Source organism: Mastigoproctus giganteus, chromosome 7 (genome assembly GCF_048544385.1).
Source record: "Mastigoproctus giganteus isolate SK-2022 chromosome 7, ASM4854438v1, whole genome shotgun sequence".
Lineage (NCBI taxonomy): Eukaryota > Metazoa > Arthropoda > Arachnida > Uropygi > Thelyphonidae > Mastigoproctus > Mastigoproctus giganteus.
This window is the reverse complement of record NC_143581.1, coordinates 104,922,484-104,942,773: the sequence shown is the minus strand read 5'-3', so window position 1 is coordinate 104,942,773 and position 20,290 is coordinate 104,922,484. Positions and strand designations below refer to the sequence as shown.

The 20,290-nt window shown below is 36.9% G+C and overlaps 1 protein-coding gene across 2 annotated transcripts in view; it reads left to right on the top strand.

Moving 5' to 3' along the window:
- LOC150083123 (retinoid-inducible serine carboxypeptidase-like) overlaps positions 1–20,290 on the top strand; it is a 316,995-nt gene that overhangs the window by 281,053 nt on the left and 15,652 nt on the right. Inside the window, exon 12 of one of the 2 annotated variants that reach the window (XM_090377052.1) lies at positions 17,618–17,775. The exons of the other annotated variant lie outside the window; for it this stretch is intronic. Within the exon in view, the coding sequence (XP_090233178.1) occupies positions 17,618–17,775 (158 nt within the window). The remainder of the gene's footprint in view (positions 1–17,617; positions 17,776–20,290) is intronic. 2 annotated transcript variants of the gene reach the window in all.

Sequence of the window (20,290 nt, the reverse complement as noted above, 5' to 3'; positions counted from 1 at the left end):
TCCCTAACCTTTCCGCATCCTCTGTATTTGGTGGCGACAGGCTCGAACCCCAGTCTAATCAAGAAGTGTGTGCTACGCACTGCCGCTCCTTCCCACCTGGCTACAGAGGCACCTGCTCCAGTCTATGGGTACCTCTCCAAATGCAGGGTTTAATTTTTCCTGTTTTTTATTTTAGAATTCTACATTTCTGAAGGCAATGATTCAATTTTTTGAAAAGTTTCTTCAGCTATTAACAATGTTGTTAATAATGGCAGTAATAGAAAAGAGAACGATCATATCAGAAAAGCTGAGAAGAAAAGAAAAGATCTTGAAGAGTATGAAGCAGCACTTAAAAATCCTGACATTGACAAAAACAAAGCGATTATAATAAGTTAAAGGCTTCACAATTAAGAAAGGAAAGATACAAAAAGAACAAAAAAAATTAATCACAAATTGTTGATACCTCTACTGAAACTCCAATCATTGATAAAAAAAAAAAAAAGAAAAAAATCGTAAACAATGATAAAGTGGCAAATGACAAAAATGATCAAATAGAGATTCCTGAAAATATTTGCAGTTCAGGAAATTTAATACATGGCATTTTTGGAAGTATCTAAACTCCTTTGGAAGAAAAGTTTTTAGCTGCAACAAATAATACTGTTCGCTGAATGAAAAAATTTTATCCAAAATTAAGATTCCAGGAGAATTGAAAATAGTTTATTCATCAGACCAAATTATGCCAGATAGTTGTAAAACTGAAGAATACAACTCTGTAATACCCGAAATACTTTATTCTCTGGAGCCTTCAGGTTTACCTCTGCATAAAATACTATTAAAGGTAAACACAATTGTTATGGTTTTAAAAATCTTAGATATATAAAGAATGACAACATGCAATGGGAATAAGGAAGAAATGTTTGGTTTGTGAACACCTCACAGGTGACAGATGGATCAAAATTATATATTCCATGGATTCGTATGTATTCAAACGAAGGGAAATATAACTTCATTTTACAACGAACACAGTTTCCTGTGAAATTGGCTTTTAATATGATAATGAACAAATGTCAAAGGTCAAATATTATCTATGGTGGATCAAAAGCATATATTCCATGGATTCATACGTATTCATATGAAGGGAATATAACTTCATTTGTCAACAAACATGTTTTCCTGTGAAATTGGCTTTTAGTATGACAGGCAAAAGTCGAAGGTCAAGCATTATCTAAGGTTGGTATTGACTTAACATCACTGTGTTTTTCATATGGACGATTGTACGTTACATTAAATAGAGTGAAGGCAGCTAAAAAATCTTTGTACTAACGGAAAATGGATCAAACAAACAAAAAAATTGGACAAAAAATGTTGTTTATAATCAAAAATGTATATAAATGATGTGATTTTGTTATTAATTTTTTTTAGATAATATAATATAATTTTTGTACATCTTTTGATTATTGGTGCCTCCGTAGCCAGGTGGGCAGGAGCAGCAGTGCATAGTACACGATTCTTGATTAGACTGGGGTTCAAGCCCGTGACCACCAAATACAGAGGATGCGGAAAGGTCAGGGAATGACCCTCATATCTCCAGAGCAATATGGCCTTAGTTGCTAATGCTCCTAAAAACCAAATAACAATAACTTTTGATTATTAGAAGGGTGTGTGTGGGGGTTACCCCACACTAAAAAAATTAAAATATAAAAACATATAATTCAGGTTAATGACTAACTTTAACAACTGCTTGGTCACTGGTGGCACCACTCCTATCTCGATGTTGTGGACCCAGAAACCTGGAAGAAGAAAACCATGCTCCCAGGACTAAAAGGACCAGCAGTGGATAACAACATACAGTTCTATGATGAATTTTTTGATTCAGGTCCTTCACATAAACAAGACAAACCAAATGTATCTAATGCAGAGACTACTAATTATCCACCTTCCGTGGAATTCCCACAAAGTTTCTTAGACACCTTTAAAGGGATTGTAGTAGAGTGGGATTTGCTCAATGTATCAGAGGAGGAAATTGTAGAAGAACTAAAAGATCAAAATGTAGAGAATGCTAAAAGAATGATTTTAAAAAAGACTGAGTGCTTGTTCCTACTTGCATGATCATCCTCACTTTCCAAATCACTGAATTTGCCAACAACTATAAAAGCTGGGTACGTAAGGTGCCAAGTCTGATCATACATTCTTAACCTGGTCTGATGTTTTTAGTGCAAAAAATTTGGTCACTCACAAACAGACTGCAGAGTGTAGTCCACCTGTGCTTCATGTAGGTCTAAAGAACACATCCATAAAAGTGTGTTTCGAAGCCAAAAAGTTGTTCAAACTGCCAAAGTAAACATAGTCTTTTCAAGGGACTGCACCCACTGGAAATGAGATGGGAAAAAAATTCAAAAATGAGCATAAAGTCTCATATCAAGAAGCAAAGATGCAGGTTCTCACTACCTGCTAAATCGTCAACATAAGCATCAATAGTTCAAAAGCTGTGTTTTATATCAATACAGACGGAGTACTCAGTGCCTCTTAATACTTCAATATCTGACTGGGAAGGCACATCTTAGAATCTTACCAGTAATCCCAACCTATTCAAGCTTGTATAATAACCTCTCATGAGGTTACTGTACAATTGTGTTAAATGATTTGATAAAATCCAAATAAACTGTTGAATAAACTACTTCTTTCAACTTCTCAACCTTCAACCCATTCAAGGTACTAAGGTACTGTAGGTTCTAATACATCTGGTGTTTGGAGTTTTCATTAAAAAAAAATTTTATATATATATATATATATATATATATATATAGATTGGTGGAAATGAACGTGTGATGGATTTTTTTTTTGCTGATTCTATATATGTTTGCTTTTTTTCATCATATTCTAATATCGCTACAACTGCAACAAAAAGCCTGTAAAAAGAAATGGATATTTATTTGAAAAGACCAAACAAACAATGAATTACTTGAGGTTAAAACTGATCCCAACTGACTGATAAATATTAGGAAGGAAAAAGTCTGTCACATTTCAGATTATGAATTGATCATACTCACCTGACACATGGTTACTTTCTTAATAAAGAGGACTAACCTTCACTCTGTCATAACTGTCAATTCCTATTAAAAGTTAAATATATCATCTTAGAATGTCCATTGTATGTATGGATCTGGAAAATAGCATTCTCTTCTTGCATAATCAGCTAAATTGCAACATGTACTAAGAGATCGAGAGGATAGTGAAGATCCTTTCATTTTTTAAAACTAATTGTGTGGATGTGTTTTGGTAAAGGTCAGTTCAACTCTGCCGCATATCTCTGTGAAGAATAGTACCACTGGAAAGGGGCGAGATATGTGGGTAATGTACGTTTGTGTGTGTGTTCTGTTCTGGCTACCCAGAAACATCAATCACCTGGAGAGGTGATTCTGGGTACTTGCCTACACCAGGGGAAGGCGGGCCAGTTCCAGTAGTGCTTGTACTGTCTCAATTCAAGATGCTGACCCACCTGATGTTGCCAAAAGGTGGGCGGGATCCCTCTGAAGGCCAACTCCAGAGGGGAAAAAAAATTGTTCAGTGATACATTATTTACAAAATTAAGACAATTGAGGTTACAATCAGTATCAAATGAGGTAGGGGACCTGGTGGTCTCAGATGATCCAGAAGAAAATGAAACTGTAGATAACAGCTGCCATCTTTTTTCCTCTCTGGCAAAAGTTTGAAATGACTGAAACATCTCAGCATTCTGAATAAGCAAAGATTTCTGGCCAGGCTGTAAAGCACAATTTGTGAGAGTTCTCTGATCCTTGTTAGCATGTGATCCCAACCCTCTGTCTCACTGCAAAGACATAAATCTGTGGTAGCCAAATTGAACCTGAAGAATCATTGATTTAATGATCCGTATCGTGTCCTGTGGTCAAGTAAGAAGTATATAGATCGATGAAAAGCCATGACTATTTTATCTTGAAGAAAAGTCACTTCCAGGAAGAAGCATCTTGTCACCAATCCTAAAGAGGTTGTGTCTCAATGGGTTTGCCAATGATTCAACAATTCATTCCAGATTTTGCCACTGATTCAACAATTCATTCTCTTTTTTTCATGCTTGATATCCTGCTGACAGTCAATAGTGATTTCCATAACCTCTGTTGGGATTTGCTTCTTTAACCTGTAAGACAATCCTTTAAAGATCAAATGTAGACATAAGAGAAAAACTCCAGGCAGGGGTCAACACTGAACAACCTGCTCTATGGGCAATTTTATTGTTCTCTGCAAAGAATATAACTTGTTCCTAATTCTAACAATTAATGCCCTGTGAAACCAGGTGCCAGCGGCATAGGTGGTCATTGGGATAAATACTGCATTATAATGAATTTTTAAAGTCCTTCTCGAGAGCCCCCACTCAGCTTTTGAAATTCTTAACTCTCTAACGATGTTGTTTATTTTAACTGTCAAGTTAGTAACATGTCATAAAATTTAACTTTCAGTCTATTGTTACTCGAAGGATTTTAGTTTCTGTGACAAGGAAGACGAACATTATTGATTTTAACTTTTTTTTTTTTTTTTTTTTTTTTTGATTTGGTAGTTGTTGGCGCATCGGCTTCTGTGGCCATATTGCACCTCCCAAGGTTTTTGCAGTACTTTGGTCCGAGGCGAGAATCGAACCCGCGACCTTTGGGTTGCCGGGCAGGTACTTTACCTACTCGGCTAGCCCGGTCGGCTGATTTTAACTTGAGGAAGAGAGAGAGAGAGAGAGATGTTTAAATCTGCTTCTAATACCATGATCTTTGACTTCTGAGGGCTAATCTTTACTTCTTAAAAGTCCATTCATATAGGTCCTGAAGTGTACTATTGGAACAGATTCCAACTCAGACTGAGTATTGCCACTGATGAGGATAGTCAAAACATCGATGTAGGCAATGCAGGTAACCCTTGTATAACACGGTAGTTTGGTTCCTACAAAATCTCATGCAATGCGAAACCGTGTTATACGGGACTAAGAACCAGTACAAAAAGGGGGATTATGTTCCAAAAGCTAACAAAAATACACCTTTTTTTTTTTTTTTTTATATATATATATAACTATCAGAAACTTAATTTTTATAGTAGTAATAACTGAATATTTTAACTTTATTTTTATAAAAGTAATAACTGAACAAATGTCTTACCTTACAAACTGTGATACTTATGTCAGATAATGTACGTTCATTTAATTTTCTTCTTCTTCATTGCTGCTAAGCACAATTGTTTCTGCAGCATCCAGATTTTGTGTACATTCTGCTCTCTTTAAAAGTCACGAACTGCACTTTTTGAAGCCACAATTTTTTATGGTCTCAAACAAGCACAAGTTCAATAGCACAGAACCTAACCCAGGGATCTTCTAACAAAATGCAGTGGGTCCCCGCTTTAAATGATATGTGAAAATGGGAAGAATATTTTCCAGTTAGCAAAATAAAAATAAATTTACACTTACATATATAGCTTAATTAATACATACTGTAATATACTAGTATATACTAATTGATATTTCTGTTCTGACTTTTTTTTGTTGTAAAATTTAAAACAGTAAAAATGATAAGCAATTAATAGCAAAGAACGCAGCACGTACAAGTGAGATATGAAATAATGATTTTCTGAAAATTTATTTGTTTTTTATATGATTAAATATTTCATGGAAGGGGAATAATAATGTGAAAACCCACAGAATACCAGCTATCGGTACTATAGCAAATGCAAGAAGATAGTTTACTACCTGTTTATAATTGATTACACTAACAGAAAAGACTACTAAAATGGAAACTGCAAATTGTTTTTGTTTTATGGTACTGATCTCCAGAAATGAGTTTTAGAAAAATACCATGAAGGCGATAATGGCTAGCGAGTCAACAGCAGGGGTTCACAAAAAGAAATGATAACATTGAAAATTACATCTAACATAAAAGCTCAAAAATGCTGTGTAATGTGAGATTTCTGGCAATTCTCAAACTGTTAGAGCGAAACTTTGTTGTAGAAGTGGGGCTCACATCTGGTGAGTATGGGCTTGGCTAACCTAGGGTCCTGAGCTGGATATCATCATTCTCTTTCTTGGTGATGCCTTTCTACTTCTCTCTCACGCAGGGGGGTAACTCGGGAATTTTTTTTTTTTTTTTGGCTGGTGCAGCATAAGCCTCAGGCTTCCTTGTACTATATAGCTAATAATAATAATAAGTACTGTGTTATATGGGGGTTGCTTGTACTTATAATCTTAACAGTTTCAAAGATTCTAGAAATCCACTGCTGCAGGACCATGTTCCAGACAAGGGATCCTAGGATAGATCCCTGAAGACGTCCTTGTGAGACTTGCCTAGAAACTTGATTGAACTTAGATTTTACAGTTATTGCTCTGTTATCAAAATAGCTGTGAAAAAGGAAGTATGGTTTCAGAGAAAACTTAGCAATACAAAGCCAGTCGAGGTATGGGGGGGTATTTTGTGGGCACTTTCCCACCAAAGGGAATCGAAAGCACCCTCAAAGTCAATATATATACAGCTAAAACCTATTTATAAGTTGAGTTTTCCAGATGAACAACCAGGTCTACCAGTGAATCCTCGTAGAACCTGCCAGGACAAAAACCGTATTGGTTTGTGGGTATTAAATCCTGTTGTTGTAATAGGTTGTGTAGACAAATAGCCATAAGATGCTCCATTAATTTTCCCAAATTGACCAGGAGTGCTATTGTTCTGCAAGACCTTGGATGAAATGATGGTTTACCAGGCTTTTTATGAGTTTGACCAGTATGATTTTCCAGACTTCTGGAAAAGTACCCGTCCGAAGGTATTCGTTAAACAAAAACAGAAGTATTTCAGGTGTCTTAATATGAAGGTACTTTCAACAAGATCCATGCCTGGACATTTGGCAATGTTAATTTTTTGGACAGCTGTTCAATTCAAGCAGATTAAAAGGCTCACTCTGGATGTAAACACTGTAACTGGCATTAGCAAGACGAGTCCGTGAGTGATCTAAAGGATCAGAGGTCACGCCACCCACCAGAAACAGACTATCTAGTATAGCATTAACACTATCTGTCCAAGTTAATGTCTCAGTTGAATTTATCAAAACAGATCCTTATATACCGGGTGGTTATAAAATAAGTTTCCATATTCAGGAGACCCTAGTGTCAAAACAGTTAGTGTTATTGGTGGGTATGTCATTTAGGGTATGGGGAAAGGATTTGTAGAATTAAAAAAAATTGTTAAAATTTCTGCCACCAGGGGGAAAACGGTGCTGCACATATGTAAAAGTTATCATTTACTTCAAGACACTGCTTATGCAAATAACATCCTGTTAGATAAAAGGAAAAAGGCCAATTCCACCGTCAATAATGATTATGGCTCTTACAAAAAAGGAATGTGCTCTTTTAGTAAAACTGTTCTACCAGAATAATAGTACAAAGGGTACTAGGAAAGTTTTGCAATACAGCTTTGTTTATTTAATTTTTTCAAAGTAATTTCCTCTACATTCAATACACCTCTCCATCCTCCGAAACCAATCTTTAAACCAGTTCTGCCAAGTTTCACTAGGGAGTAAAGCACACTCGTTTTCCCAAGCCCGTAGAAGGTCCTCATCACTGGAAAACCGCCTCCCTTTTAGCTTCATTTTCACATGCGGGAACAGTGCAAAGTCGCAGGGAGCAAGGTCTGGACTGTAGGGAGGGCGCTCGAGAAGTTCCAGTCCTGTCGTGGTCAAATATTCGGTGCAGGCTTTGGCGCGGTGAGCTCTAGCATTATCGTGATGGAGGTACCAGGTGTCCATTCTTGACTTTGGCCGCAGGTTCTTCATAGATCCAATGACTTTAGGCAGGCATTGTTCAGTATACCACTTAGCTGTGACTGTCTTCTGCGTGTCCAAAACGACACGTTCCACAATTCCTCTCGATTTGAAAAATACAGCTATCATTTTCTTCTTTACAGATCGGGATTTTCTGACAATTACGGGTGTGTCGTCATCATCAAAGACCCAAACTTTGTTTTGAGCCTTGGTCGGCAGATCGTAATAGTACAGCCAAGTCTCGTCACCTGTCACGATGTTGTTCACATACCGAGATTGTCCCTTATCAAACTTTTTTAACATCTCCCGGCACCAAGTCACACGTCGTGTCATCTGCTCTTCAGTCAGTTGATGCGGCACCCAGAGAGAACAAAGTTTCTTCACGTGCAAATGATCTTGCAGAATCGAACGAATTGCTGGTGCATTTAGGCCCAAAGTATCCTCTATCTGTTGGTAGGTCACTCGCCTGTTTTCGTAAAGCATTTTCCTCACAGCAGTAACGTTTTCCTCCGTAACTGACGTTCGTGGCCTTCCCAGCCTCTCATAATCCTCTGGAGTGAAATTTCCCCTTTGGAATTCTCTATACCACCTGAATATCGTTGTACGATGTGGACAATCATCATCTAGTGCAAGAGTCATTTCTTCTAAGCACTGGTCTATAGTTAAACCACGCACGGAATTATACTGCAAAACTGTCCCTATCTCATTTCGTGACCACGATGCCATCGCAAGCACTTTACACTTTCACTACTAATGAATAACTGAGCCCATCGACTTGGCGCGGCGGCTACTATACACGTATGAACATGTCTCAACATGCAGCAACAAGCAGCTTCCTGTGATTCATTGTTGCGTCATATTGCAAAACTTTCCTAGTACCCTTTGTAATGCTAATGTAGCACTGTGAATATCGGAAACTTAAATGTTTGCGTAAAGGACCTTTGATGTCAGTAGGGTTTCGAAAACTAATAAAGAAATTTGAAGCGACCAGTCAGTTAGGTGTAATTCCAGGCAGAGGACGGCCATGTATCGGAATGGAGGTAGTGGATGAAGTGGTGGTTGCAGTGGTCAGAATGCAAAACACTACCACTCAGTAGTGCCAGAGGTGTGTCAAGAGACTTGAACTTTTCTTGGTCTACTGTACGTAAAGTGCTTCGAATAATTTTCTGCTGGTTTCCGTATAAGATTCACATAGTGCAAGGACTAGTCTTGTGATCAGCAACAACGAATAGACTTTGCTCTACAATTTCTACGTTCGTATGGAACTTAATGATACATGGGCTCGAATGATTTTGTAGTAGTAGTAGTAGTAGTAGTAGTGGCACTTGATGCAAGAAAGCAAGTGTAGGAGCTTATGCAGCATCAGCCAAAAAAAAAAAAAAAAAAAAAATCACACCATACCCTCCAAATGCCTGTCCAGTTCCTCCTTAAATTTATTTAACCTATCAACTTCCACAACGACAGATGGAAGTTTGTTCCAGCAATTAACCACCCGCTGGCTAAAGGCAAATTTCCACACATCTATTCTACATCTGTCCTTTCTTAATTTGAACTTATGTCCCCGTAGGTTCGTATTCTGAACAAGTGGGAGGATCCCATCAAAATTCAGCGTGCTCAACCCATTCAAGGCCTTATAGACCTCAATCAGATCACCGCGCAGGTGCCTAGTCTCCAGCCACTGCAATTTGCAGAACTTAAGCCTCTCTTGGTAAGAGGATCCCTTCATTCCCCTCACCAATCGTGTTGCTCTTCTCTGTACATGCTCAAGCAAATCTACATCCTTCCTAAAATGAGGCCTCCAGACCTGTACGCAGTACTCAAGGCGTGGCCTGACCATTGCCTTATACAGAGGGACAATCACCTCCTTTTCCCTGCTAGCAAAATTCCTATATATCATTGACAAAACCCCATGACCTGCCCTAGCAGCCTGTCTACATTGCTCAGAAAACTTCATATCTGACTGCACAATTACTCCCAGGTCTTTTTCTTTTTCTACCACCTTAAGTGTAGTACCACACAGTTGGTACGTTTCTCTGGGGTTACTTCTACCCATATGCAGTACTTTGCATTTGTCAAGGTTAAACTTCAGTTGCCACTTCTTAGCCCATCTGCCCAAATTATCTAGATCCTGTTGCAGTAGCACACTGCCATTACTGTCATTAACAACCCTGCCAACCTTCGTGTCATCTGCAAACTTCGACATTAAGCCTGATATACCTTCATCAATATCATTGATAAATATACAAAACAACAGTGGACCCAACACCGAACCCTGTGGGACTCCACTAATAACATTAGTCCACGAAGAGCAGCACCCATTGATTACCACCCTCTGTCTTCTCCCACTTAACCATCCTTTTATCCATTGTAGCAACTTACCCTTAATACCATTCTGCTCCAATTTGTACAGTAGTCTTCCATGCGCAACAGTGTCAAAAGCTTTCCTGAAATCCAAGTATATGATATCAAAATTATTTTTTGCATCCAGTTCCTTTGTGACCACATCATAATAACCAATCAAATTTGTCAGACAAGACTTTCCCTTAACAAACCCATGCTGTGTCTGAATTATTGCTGCAGTCTTGTCTAGATGATCCTGCAATGCATCTTTAACCAGTGACTCCATTATTTTACCCGGAACAGAAGTTAAACTAACTGGTCTGTAATTACTCGTGTCACCCTTCGAACCTCCTTTGTGAATTGGGGATACATTTGCACATCTCCAGTCCGTGGGAACCTCCCCTGAATCCAAGGATGCTCTCATAATTATGGCTAAGGGTTTGCTTAGTTGCTTTGCCGCCTCCTTTAATATAACTGGATAGATCCCATCCACCCCAGGTGCCTTTCTTATGTTTAACTTCAGCAATTTCTCCTCCACTTTGCTCTTAGTTATTACAAAATCATTAAGCACACTGCTACAATTTGATAACCTTCTTCCATTTTCAAACTGTAATAATTCCTCACGTGTGAATGTAGATGCAAAATACTCATTCAGTTTGTTTGCTATCTGAGCAGGATCATCAACAGTCGAACCATCGATGTCAAGTGGACCAATCATATTCATTCCCTTCCTTTTAGAGTTTATATAAGTAAAGAAATCCTTGCTGTTTTTCTTAGCATCTTTTGCCAAAGATTTCTCGTAATCCGCCTTTGCCTGCCGAACCTCCTTTGTGACCTGATTACAGACTAGCTTATATCTGCTACAGGCTTCTGCGTCGCCTGATAATTTATATGCATCCCATGCATTTTTCTTCTCTGACACGAGTCTCATTAGTTCATTTCATAACCATTTAGGCCTAAACCTTGAACAATATTTCTTCATCGGTATGAAAAGTCTAGTAGCTTCCACGATTAATTCCTTGAATGCTTCCCACTTAGAATTTACTGTTTGTAACATCGTCAGTTGATCCCACTGTACAGAATTTAAAAACTGTCTGAGAGCACTGTACTCCCCTTTACGGAAGCAAAAACCCTTTCCTTTACCCCTGACGGTAGTTACCTCTTTGAGTAAATCCCACTTCAGCACACTGTGATCACTGCCACCTAGTGGTTCCTTTATCTGCAAATTCTTAATACACGAATGATCACTGCTGATAACCAGATCAAGAGTATTACTTTCTCTGGTTGCCTCTCGAACATGCTGCTGCAGAAAACAATCATCCAATAAATCCACAAAATCTGACTTGTGTGTGAGTGACCAACCCACAAGTTCCAGTCAATATCTGGGAAGTTAAAATCCCCCATTATAAGACATTCTGATTTACTGACCCACTGTATTTCTCTGTACAATTGTTCATTGTACTCATTCGAGTCATTAGGCCTATAACACACTCCTACTCTTATTTTTGCTTTCGCAGTGCTTATGTCACACCAAACTGACTCAACAGTCAGTTTGGTGTGACACATTGGTCTGATGAGGCACATTTCACTCTTCGTGGGGCTGTAAATGCATAAAACTACCGAATATGGGGAATTTCTCGTCCATCTGCTGTGCATGAAAGACCACTACAAAGTCTGTACATTACAGTATGGTGTAGATTCATAGCAGAGTTTATAATCGAACCATTTTTCTTTGAAGAGTCTCTACGTCATGGCCCCGTAAGGTGTACGGTAACTAGTGCATGGTACTGTGCTCTTCTAAGAGATCACATTATTCCCGCTCTGCAAGAAAGGCAATGCTTGGAGACCATAGTGTTCATGGAAGATGGCGCCCCTCCCCACGTTGGTTGACAAGTGAAGGAACTACTCTGTTCAACATTCGTAAGTCATTTCTAGAGACTTTCTAGAGTTCTGACCAACCCGATACCAGATCTCAATCCCTGTTATTTCTGGCTATGGAGATCCCTTAAAGACAGAGTTTACCATGGTGGCATACAGACGCTTGTTGATTTTTAAAAGCAAGCATTAAACAGCATATAGCCCCAATGAGATGCTATGCAAAACTGTCACATGCAGTCTTCCATTTTCAACAATGTCATCTCAAGTGAAGGAAAGCACATAGAACAATATCTGTAGATTTCTAAGTTCTGATATTAAAATCTAATCCTAAGTTAAGTATTCATCCCATGTTTACAGTGCCGATTTCTCCCCTGGTGGCAGAAATTTGAACTTTTCTTCTACAAATTTCTTCCCCATACCCTATATGACATATCAGCTGATTTTCACAGTACTATCTCTACCCGTTTTGACATTAGGGTCTCCTGAATAGGGAAACTTATTTTATAACCACCCAGTATTTGGGTAAAAATTTTCCCACGCAAAAGCTTATATAGCAAGCCCCAAGGATTAGCATTCCCAGAGCATTGCACAAAACCCATCCAGGCATCCTGTTTCTGAGTTGCAATAGCCTTAATGTATTTCTTTTTTAAATCTGTATACTGTTGGTAGAATACTCTTACATCATCCTGAAGCCAATCTCGATGTCTCTGATAAAAACGGCATGCACTATGAATTTGCTTTCTTAATTGGGATAGCCCCTAGGTCCACCATGGGCAAATCAAAGAGGTTTTTTTCTTGAAGATCGATAAGAAGCTTTAATTATCGAATTTTGAATTTTGTCGAGTTCAAGAATTGAAAGGGATGTCAATGATTTAGGCAATGTAGCCGAGATGTCCCAAAGAAGAGAAGAATCAAAGGCAGGACAGTATGTTTTTTAAAGAGAATCTTACTAGTTCGGCTGCAGAGGCAAGGAGTTAGAAAGTAACATAGGTTTCGATAAAACTGTGAAAAAAGTCACACAATGATCACTTATACACCAGTCAGCCATGATGCTCCAATCAGAAACTGTCAGATTAAAATGTAAATTTGTGAGAGTTAAGAGAGTTAAGTCAATATTTGAATTACCAGTGAAACTGGAATAATTAGTGAAATTGTGGCCTATTTAAAATAGTGAGCTTGTAGATAATTATGAACTCCTCAAGGAGATGGCCACAAAAATCATTGTAGGAGCTAAACCAGAAATGTGATTTCTGGCATTCATGTCAAATGAGATTAAAATATTGCAGGAAGATTAAAAGCATTCTCCGGATAAACCACAAATTGATCAAAATCAGCTGACGGTGGGCAGCATAAAGATATAAGGTAGAATTCAATATTAGAACAGGAGACAAGACCATAACACAGGTAGAAAATTGGGTACACAGGCTATTAATGACTGTAATGTCTAGATTCTCATTAAAAACAACCACACAAGATTTAGGATCCATATCCATTTGCTGGATAACCCTAGTCCTCAAGGAAAAAACCTCAAAATTTTAGAAGAGTGCCCTTCGTGTAGACACCCACAAAAAAGGCACTTGAATAGCAGCTATGTCCACAGAATGAGTCTCTGCAGAAATCCTTAACTCATTAACTCTTCTAAAACTAATCAGAAAATATAACTTTATTTGAAGCCTCATACCAAATACTATAAATGCGCTCCACCTTATACCATAATAGGTACGTTATAGCTGACAGTGGCCGACCGGGCTAGCCGGGTGGGTAAAGTGCCTGCCTAGCAACCCAAAGGTCGTGGGTTCGAATCCCGCCTCGGGCTTGGATCACAGTACTGCAAAAACCTTGGGAGGTGTATTATGGACACAGAGGCCGATGCGCCAACAACTAACTAAAACAAAAAACAAAGCTGACAGTGCACCAACACATGAATCAAACAGTGACAATACAATAAGGGGTTATCAACTTAAACTGAAGAAGGTAATTATTGACATGCCAATAAACCACAATTACAGGAGTGTTGTAATTGTGGTTTAATGATTATTTGTTATCGTTGAAGTTGTCACATTCATTTCAAATGAACAACACATTCCCAAAGAGAAATGCCTTGCTGTTTATTTAAAATTGCCGCAGTCCTAATATCTGTTTCAGTGCTGCTTCTATCTTATTAGAGTGTAAGTTGACACCACTACTTCACTTAGATGGAACTAACAAAACAGTTTTTAAGCTCAATCAGCTTCAGATACCTTATGGTGCTCTGAATTTGCAGTTGCAAAAATTAACAATAGGTCAGCATCAGGCTAAGTGAAATGGTCTGATGTTCACCTACCATTTAATGGAAATGTGTACAATAGAGGAACTAAATAATTTCTTTTAAAAGTTGAAAGTAAAGAAATATCCCACTAAATCTTTGAAACATACTAAAATCAATGAAATAACATGCAAAAATGTGCAGTGTAAAATGTACCAAATAAATGGAATTGATTATGTAGGGGTTGGAACCTGCGGCTCCTTAACTTTTAGCCCACATGAAGCACAATTTGAAATGGAGTTAGAGGACTTAAAAATCAAGGACACGTGGAGTGCAAGGCTAAAATGCCTTAAAACTGAAATTTAGGATTTGGAGAGGCAAAAGGCTACCTCTGCAATTCTACACAAATGGATGGTGGTAGATGAGTTGAAAAAGCAAGACCAAATACAAGACTTCATTTCAAATTGCTTCATGTGGGCTAAAAGTTAGAGCTGAGTTACATGCTCAAAGGAAAAAGCAACACATAGCTAAATTTGAAAATTTTGCTTTTGGGCCTCTCTCAGTTTTTGGTTCGATGAATTTCTGCAGGCAAATATTTTCGAGCATGAACTATATTAAAAATAAATCATGAAACCATCTGAACGATGTGAGTTCTTTACATGTTTAAAGATAAATTACGGCATACTCGCCTGATGGTGAGAGACTCGCTCAAAAAGTTCAGCAGCAAAAGTCACATTAATTCGTACCTAATTTGTTGTGTTCCATTTATGTGGTACAATTGGATGTGTGTTACGTTTTTTCATTATTAATAAGTAATATTTCAAAATATATATTTTTTTTAATAAAACACCTTCCCATTCTATTCCATTTCTTAAAAAACTCTCCTCCCAGCTTGAGCTTGTGGCATGGCTTTTCAGATTCTCTCTTTTTTTTTAATTAGATCAAAAATGGCTGCCGACCCATGGATTACGTCAAAAATGGTAAACAGGCATTTCAACCATTTTGGTAGCTAACAACATACTTTGCACAGTTGATATTTGAAGTATTGAATAGTTAGCAGGCCTTCCCTCTGGAATCATTTAAAAAATTAGAGCTACGTGTGAGGTATAATGTGTGTAGATGGGGATTATCCTATTGTTTTGGGAGCTACCTTGTTCCCTTCTTTTGATGCTGTAATTTAAAATGTTTAAATAATAAATTAATGGGAGGATCAGTAATTTTACAACTCCAGAAGGAGAGTGCAGAGTAGCTCTTGAAATGTCAGGCTAATCACAACTTCTTCCTATTATACCTTATGTATAACTCTTTAATTTCTCAAACAAATTTCACACATGATAAATATTTTCTGTGATTTGTACTCATCTGTAACAAAAATGTGCCCTTCTTACAGTACATATTAAATAAGCTATTAATTGATCATGCTTTGAACAGATTAAAGAGAAAAATTATTTTAAATAATCTTCTGTGACTACAAAAGGAGTAGATGACAATAAATCTGTAATATTCCTTCAGGTAGGACTAAAAATTGGAATTCTAATTTGAACAAAATTTAGTAAGCACATATGCACTAACTGCTGGGTTACCTTGAATTAGCTTCTTTTAAAGAAGTCACTTATTAATATTAGCAATGGCCGTGGCTGGTGCAGCATTAGCTGTGGCTTATGCTGCACCAGCCAAAAAAATAATAATAAATAAATAATAATAAGAAGAAAGTTAATAAATAATTAATAAGAGAAAAAGAAATAGACAACCTATGCATTTCCCTCCTCCCTTAGGTAATAATCAGCTGACATTTGAATTTCCCCAAGCTGTCAGTCTCTACCACCCAGTAGGTAACTTATTCCAGTAATTTATAACTCATTGGCTAAAATAGAACTTCCTGCAATCCAGTCTAAACATTCCCCCCCCCCCTGTAACTTGAAATTATGGCCCCTAGTTCTAGAATCGTTTATAATTGTGAAAATTTAATTCTTATTAATTTTCTTATGCGTCTCAGAGCCTTAAGCACCTCAATCAAGTCTCCTCTAAGGTGCCTAGTCTCCAAGCTCTGCAACCCATATATTCAAAGTCTTCCCTCATATGGATGTCCTTTTGCCTATCTCATCAGGTGAATTACCAGTCTTTGGACCCTTTCAAAAAGCACAATCTTTCTTTAGGTGTGGTCTCCATACTTGAATACAATATTCCAAGTGTGGTCTAATGATAGCCTTATATAATGGGATTATGACATCCTTATCTCTATTAGCAAATGTTCGATGAGTCATTGATAGGACACTATGGGCCTTCCTTACAACCTGTCTACAATACTCTGAGAATTCTTCCATTCCTGTCAGAGATGTGAGCAGTAATAATCTAATCGATTAATTTTTCAGTTTTATCAAGTAGATCTCATTAGGAAAAATTGTTATTAAGTTTAAATTTTTTAAAATAAATAAGATCTTTATTGTAAAGTTCACTGGTACACACAGGTACCACAACCCTACAATACCCTTCACGGCACCATGCCAGGGGTTAACAAGCGGCAGAGATAACCTCGCCAGGGTTATAAAGATTAATTATAGGCAGATTATAAAAAAAAAAAAAAAAAAGTACTCATAGCAGATAACATTGACTTGGAAGGAAAACTAATACAAAATAACAAAAATAATACAAATTGTGATAACAAAAGATATTTTTCTCGAGTCCAGTTTTTTGAGAGTTTCTTGCCTAGCCATAACAATCTGAGATCAGTTGGAAGTTGTGGAGACCACATGCAGATCTAGGATGAGCCGTCTATACTTTTTATCATCTATGATTTTAAATAAGTCAGCATGCAGGGATTGAACCAGATGGAGCTTCTGATAAGGGAGGAACCGATCTTTCAAATGTAGCCTCGAAGGAAGAGCAAGAAGCTTGGGAGTGGAACGGAGAGCTGGTTGGGGAATCCGCCAGCACACGGTATTCCAAACGTTGGGTGCTGAGACTCTCCAGACAATCATTTTTACAGTGAAGATGAGTCTTCTCTCATGCATTAATTCTGAAAACCTGGTTAAATTAAGCGCTTTGGCCATCGGTGTTGTGCACTGCTGTGGTGGGAGATGACACTTCCAGGTTGCCCACTTCAGGAGCCAGTATTCAGTGGCTTTTAATGGTTTAATTGTGGTGTCTGCAGCTGAACCCCACAACTCTACTCCATACAGTACACCTCCGAAAATCAATATCCTGATATACATTTTTATCAGGTTTCTGTTGTGAATGTGTAGCAAGTGCTGCTTGCTACACATTCACATTGCTTTACTAATGTTACTAAGTTTAATTTGACAAAGTTTTATTTTGTTTTCACAATGAGTAAATGCTTTTTTTTTTTCTTGTTTTTTTTTAATACAAACATGAAAATAAAAGGAACATTAAACTGGATTCAAAGATTGAAATGGGCGGGCCTTAAAAATTTCAATAAAGCACCAAGAACACCTATGGCATTTCCTGGAAATCGAACAAGTGGTTTTGTGAAATCATTTAAGAATTTCAGTTTATACTGGATATTGAAAGCTGGCCACATGGTAAGTATCTAATATATATTTTAATGAATTATTCTTTGTACAGCTCAAATTGTCGTTTGATATGTATTTTGTTTCATAACTGTTAGTTCTATGGAATAAGTGGAAATTAATGTCATAAAATAGCATTTAATATCCTAATTTATTAAAAAAAAGGATATGGAAATTCAAGTAGAATACTGAATATGACCATCCAGGTGTGAACCAATATAAGCATAGGTTAAAGTGAGCTATCCTCATCACACAGAGAAAATGGTGATTTGCTGGCAATACCAAGTGGTAGATGACTGAGTGCAATACCTCCACTCTGGTTTTTGGATGTTTGAAGCGATGAAAACCATGTTTAGTCTTAAGAGCAAAGCTGTAGCATCTTCCCATCTGTTCTATTATGCATGTAAGCTGTCTTTTCCTGTTATATTGGGCATCATGCTGAGATGCAACAATACTTATGTTTCAAAAGTACAGCTTTTAATTTTTTTTTTTTTTTTTTTTTTTTTTTTTGCAGGGCTGCTAGATAATCCTGGGATGAAACTTTTGGTAACTCTCTAGGAGGCCTCTAGATCAGCTAGTAACTTAAGGGAATTCTTTTTGCAAAAACAATTATTCTTTGTCTTTTTCATTTTCACAAAAAAAATGATAAAACTATATTAAAATTGCATTTTTTTTAAAAACTTTTGTGAATTACTGATTAATTTTGTTAACGAATTGGCTGTGGTCTGCATTTCAAAATATAAACATGTAATAATTTAACCCCAGAGGCTCACATCTGGTGAGTATGGGCTTGGCACACCCAGGGTCCTGAGCTGGATATCATCATTCTTCTCTTTCTTGGTGACTCGGGAATTTTTTTTTTTTTTTTTTTTTTTGGCTGGTGCAGCATAGCAATAATATCGTCTACCTGAAATCCAAGTATACATCAAAATAATTTTTGCATCCAGTTCCTTGGTCACTGCATCATAATAACCTATTAGATTGGTTAGACCTCAGGCTTTCATGCATCATATGGCTGATAATAATAATATATGGTGATACAGAAAATCCAGTAGCTGCTAAGTTAGAAAATTTTCCTAAAATTGTCGTTTGGCACTGTTTAAATCATCAATTGCAATTATAACTCGACAATGCAATATCTGAAATAAAACAAGTTAATCATTTTAAAATACTTTTAGATAAAATTTATTTGGTTTATCACCAATCTAATAAAAATCAAACCGAGCTAAATCAAACCAAAATCGGATGTATTTTGGGGTTGGGTGTGAAATTCTTAAACCATTGATTCTGTAGCTTGAAATTTAAATTAGTAAAATTGGCCGAGTACTGGGACCATGATGGGTGGCATGTAATTTACAAGCTGCTACTGCTGTTTGGTGCCCATATCATACATATATGCATTTTTCAAGTTCTTATTCTGGTCTGGCAAAGAGATTAGCCAACATTAATTTTTTGTAACACCTTGCTTTAATGATAGACATTCTTGAAGAATTTTCATTACTTTCAACTGCACTTCAGTCAAGATCAACTAACATTCAAAAAAGCACAAATATTAATCAAACACACAATAAGGGTCTTGAAAAATTTAAAGGTTGTTACTGGAAAACATGAATCTCAAGTTGAAGATTTGATGAAATCAGATATTCAAGATATCCGATGTAATAAAAGTAATAAATTCAATGCTCTTCCTAGGAATATGTTACTAGAAAATATAATTCAACATGTGAATTTAGAGTTGTATAAAACTATACTTGCTAACAAAAGTAATACGGTAAAAAAATATTATTTTATTTCCTTTCCGTATAACAATGGTATAGCCATTTGAATACTCTTTTTAAAGACACAGAGTTCAAGATAGTTTCAAAACCCACGAGGAAATTATATGCAGTTCTAAACAATCACTCATTTCACTCTTCCTTTGTGTTCCAAACAAATGACTTGGTTTATAATATATCTTGTAAAGACTATGATTCCTCATATCGAGGCTTCACGTTATGTAATTTAGACGTGAGGGTTAAAGCACTCGGCTTCTGTCCTTGTCTCTCATTTGTCTGATCTGAATTAGCTTTCCATGCTGTTAACAGAGGTTACATATTCTTGTTCAATGAGGCCAGGGTTCTGAACATCCAACATAATTACACAAAATTATTAATAGCTGAAACTCTTGAAATTAAATTGCACCAAAATTTGATTAATGTATGTCTCCCCTATCTAATTACAGATTTTTGGTCCTATGTATGTATGCATGCATGCACCAAGATAACAACTAATCTCTGTTTTAAATTCTGCCATTCATTTTACACATTATTATCCTGTGATCAAGACTGATGTCAAAGTCTTGTTAGCTTCAGAAAAGTAAAAAATTTTATATAATTTTTGCATTTGTTTTTATTTGTGGGTATTTCATATTGGTTTTAATCATAACAGTGTCTTTTAACTTTCAACTGCTTTTAACTCTTCTCTCTCTCTCTCACTCTCTCTTGCTTACAGATGCATAACCTTACATTTAGAATCATTAAACTTTAGT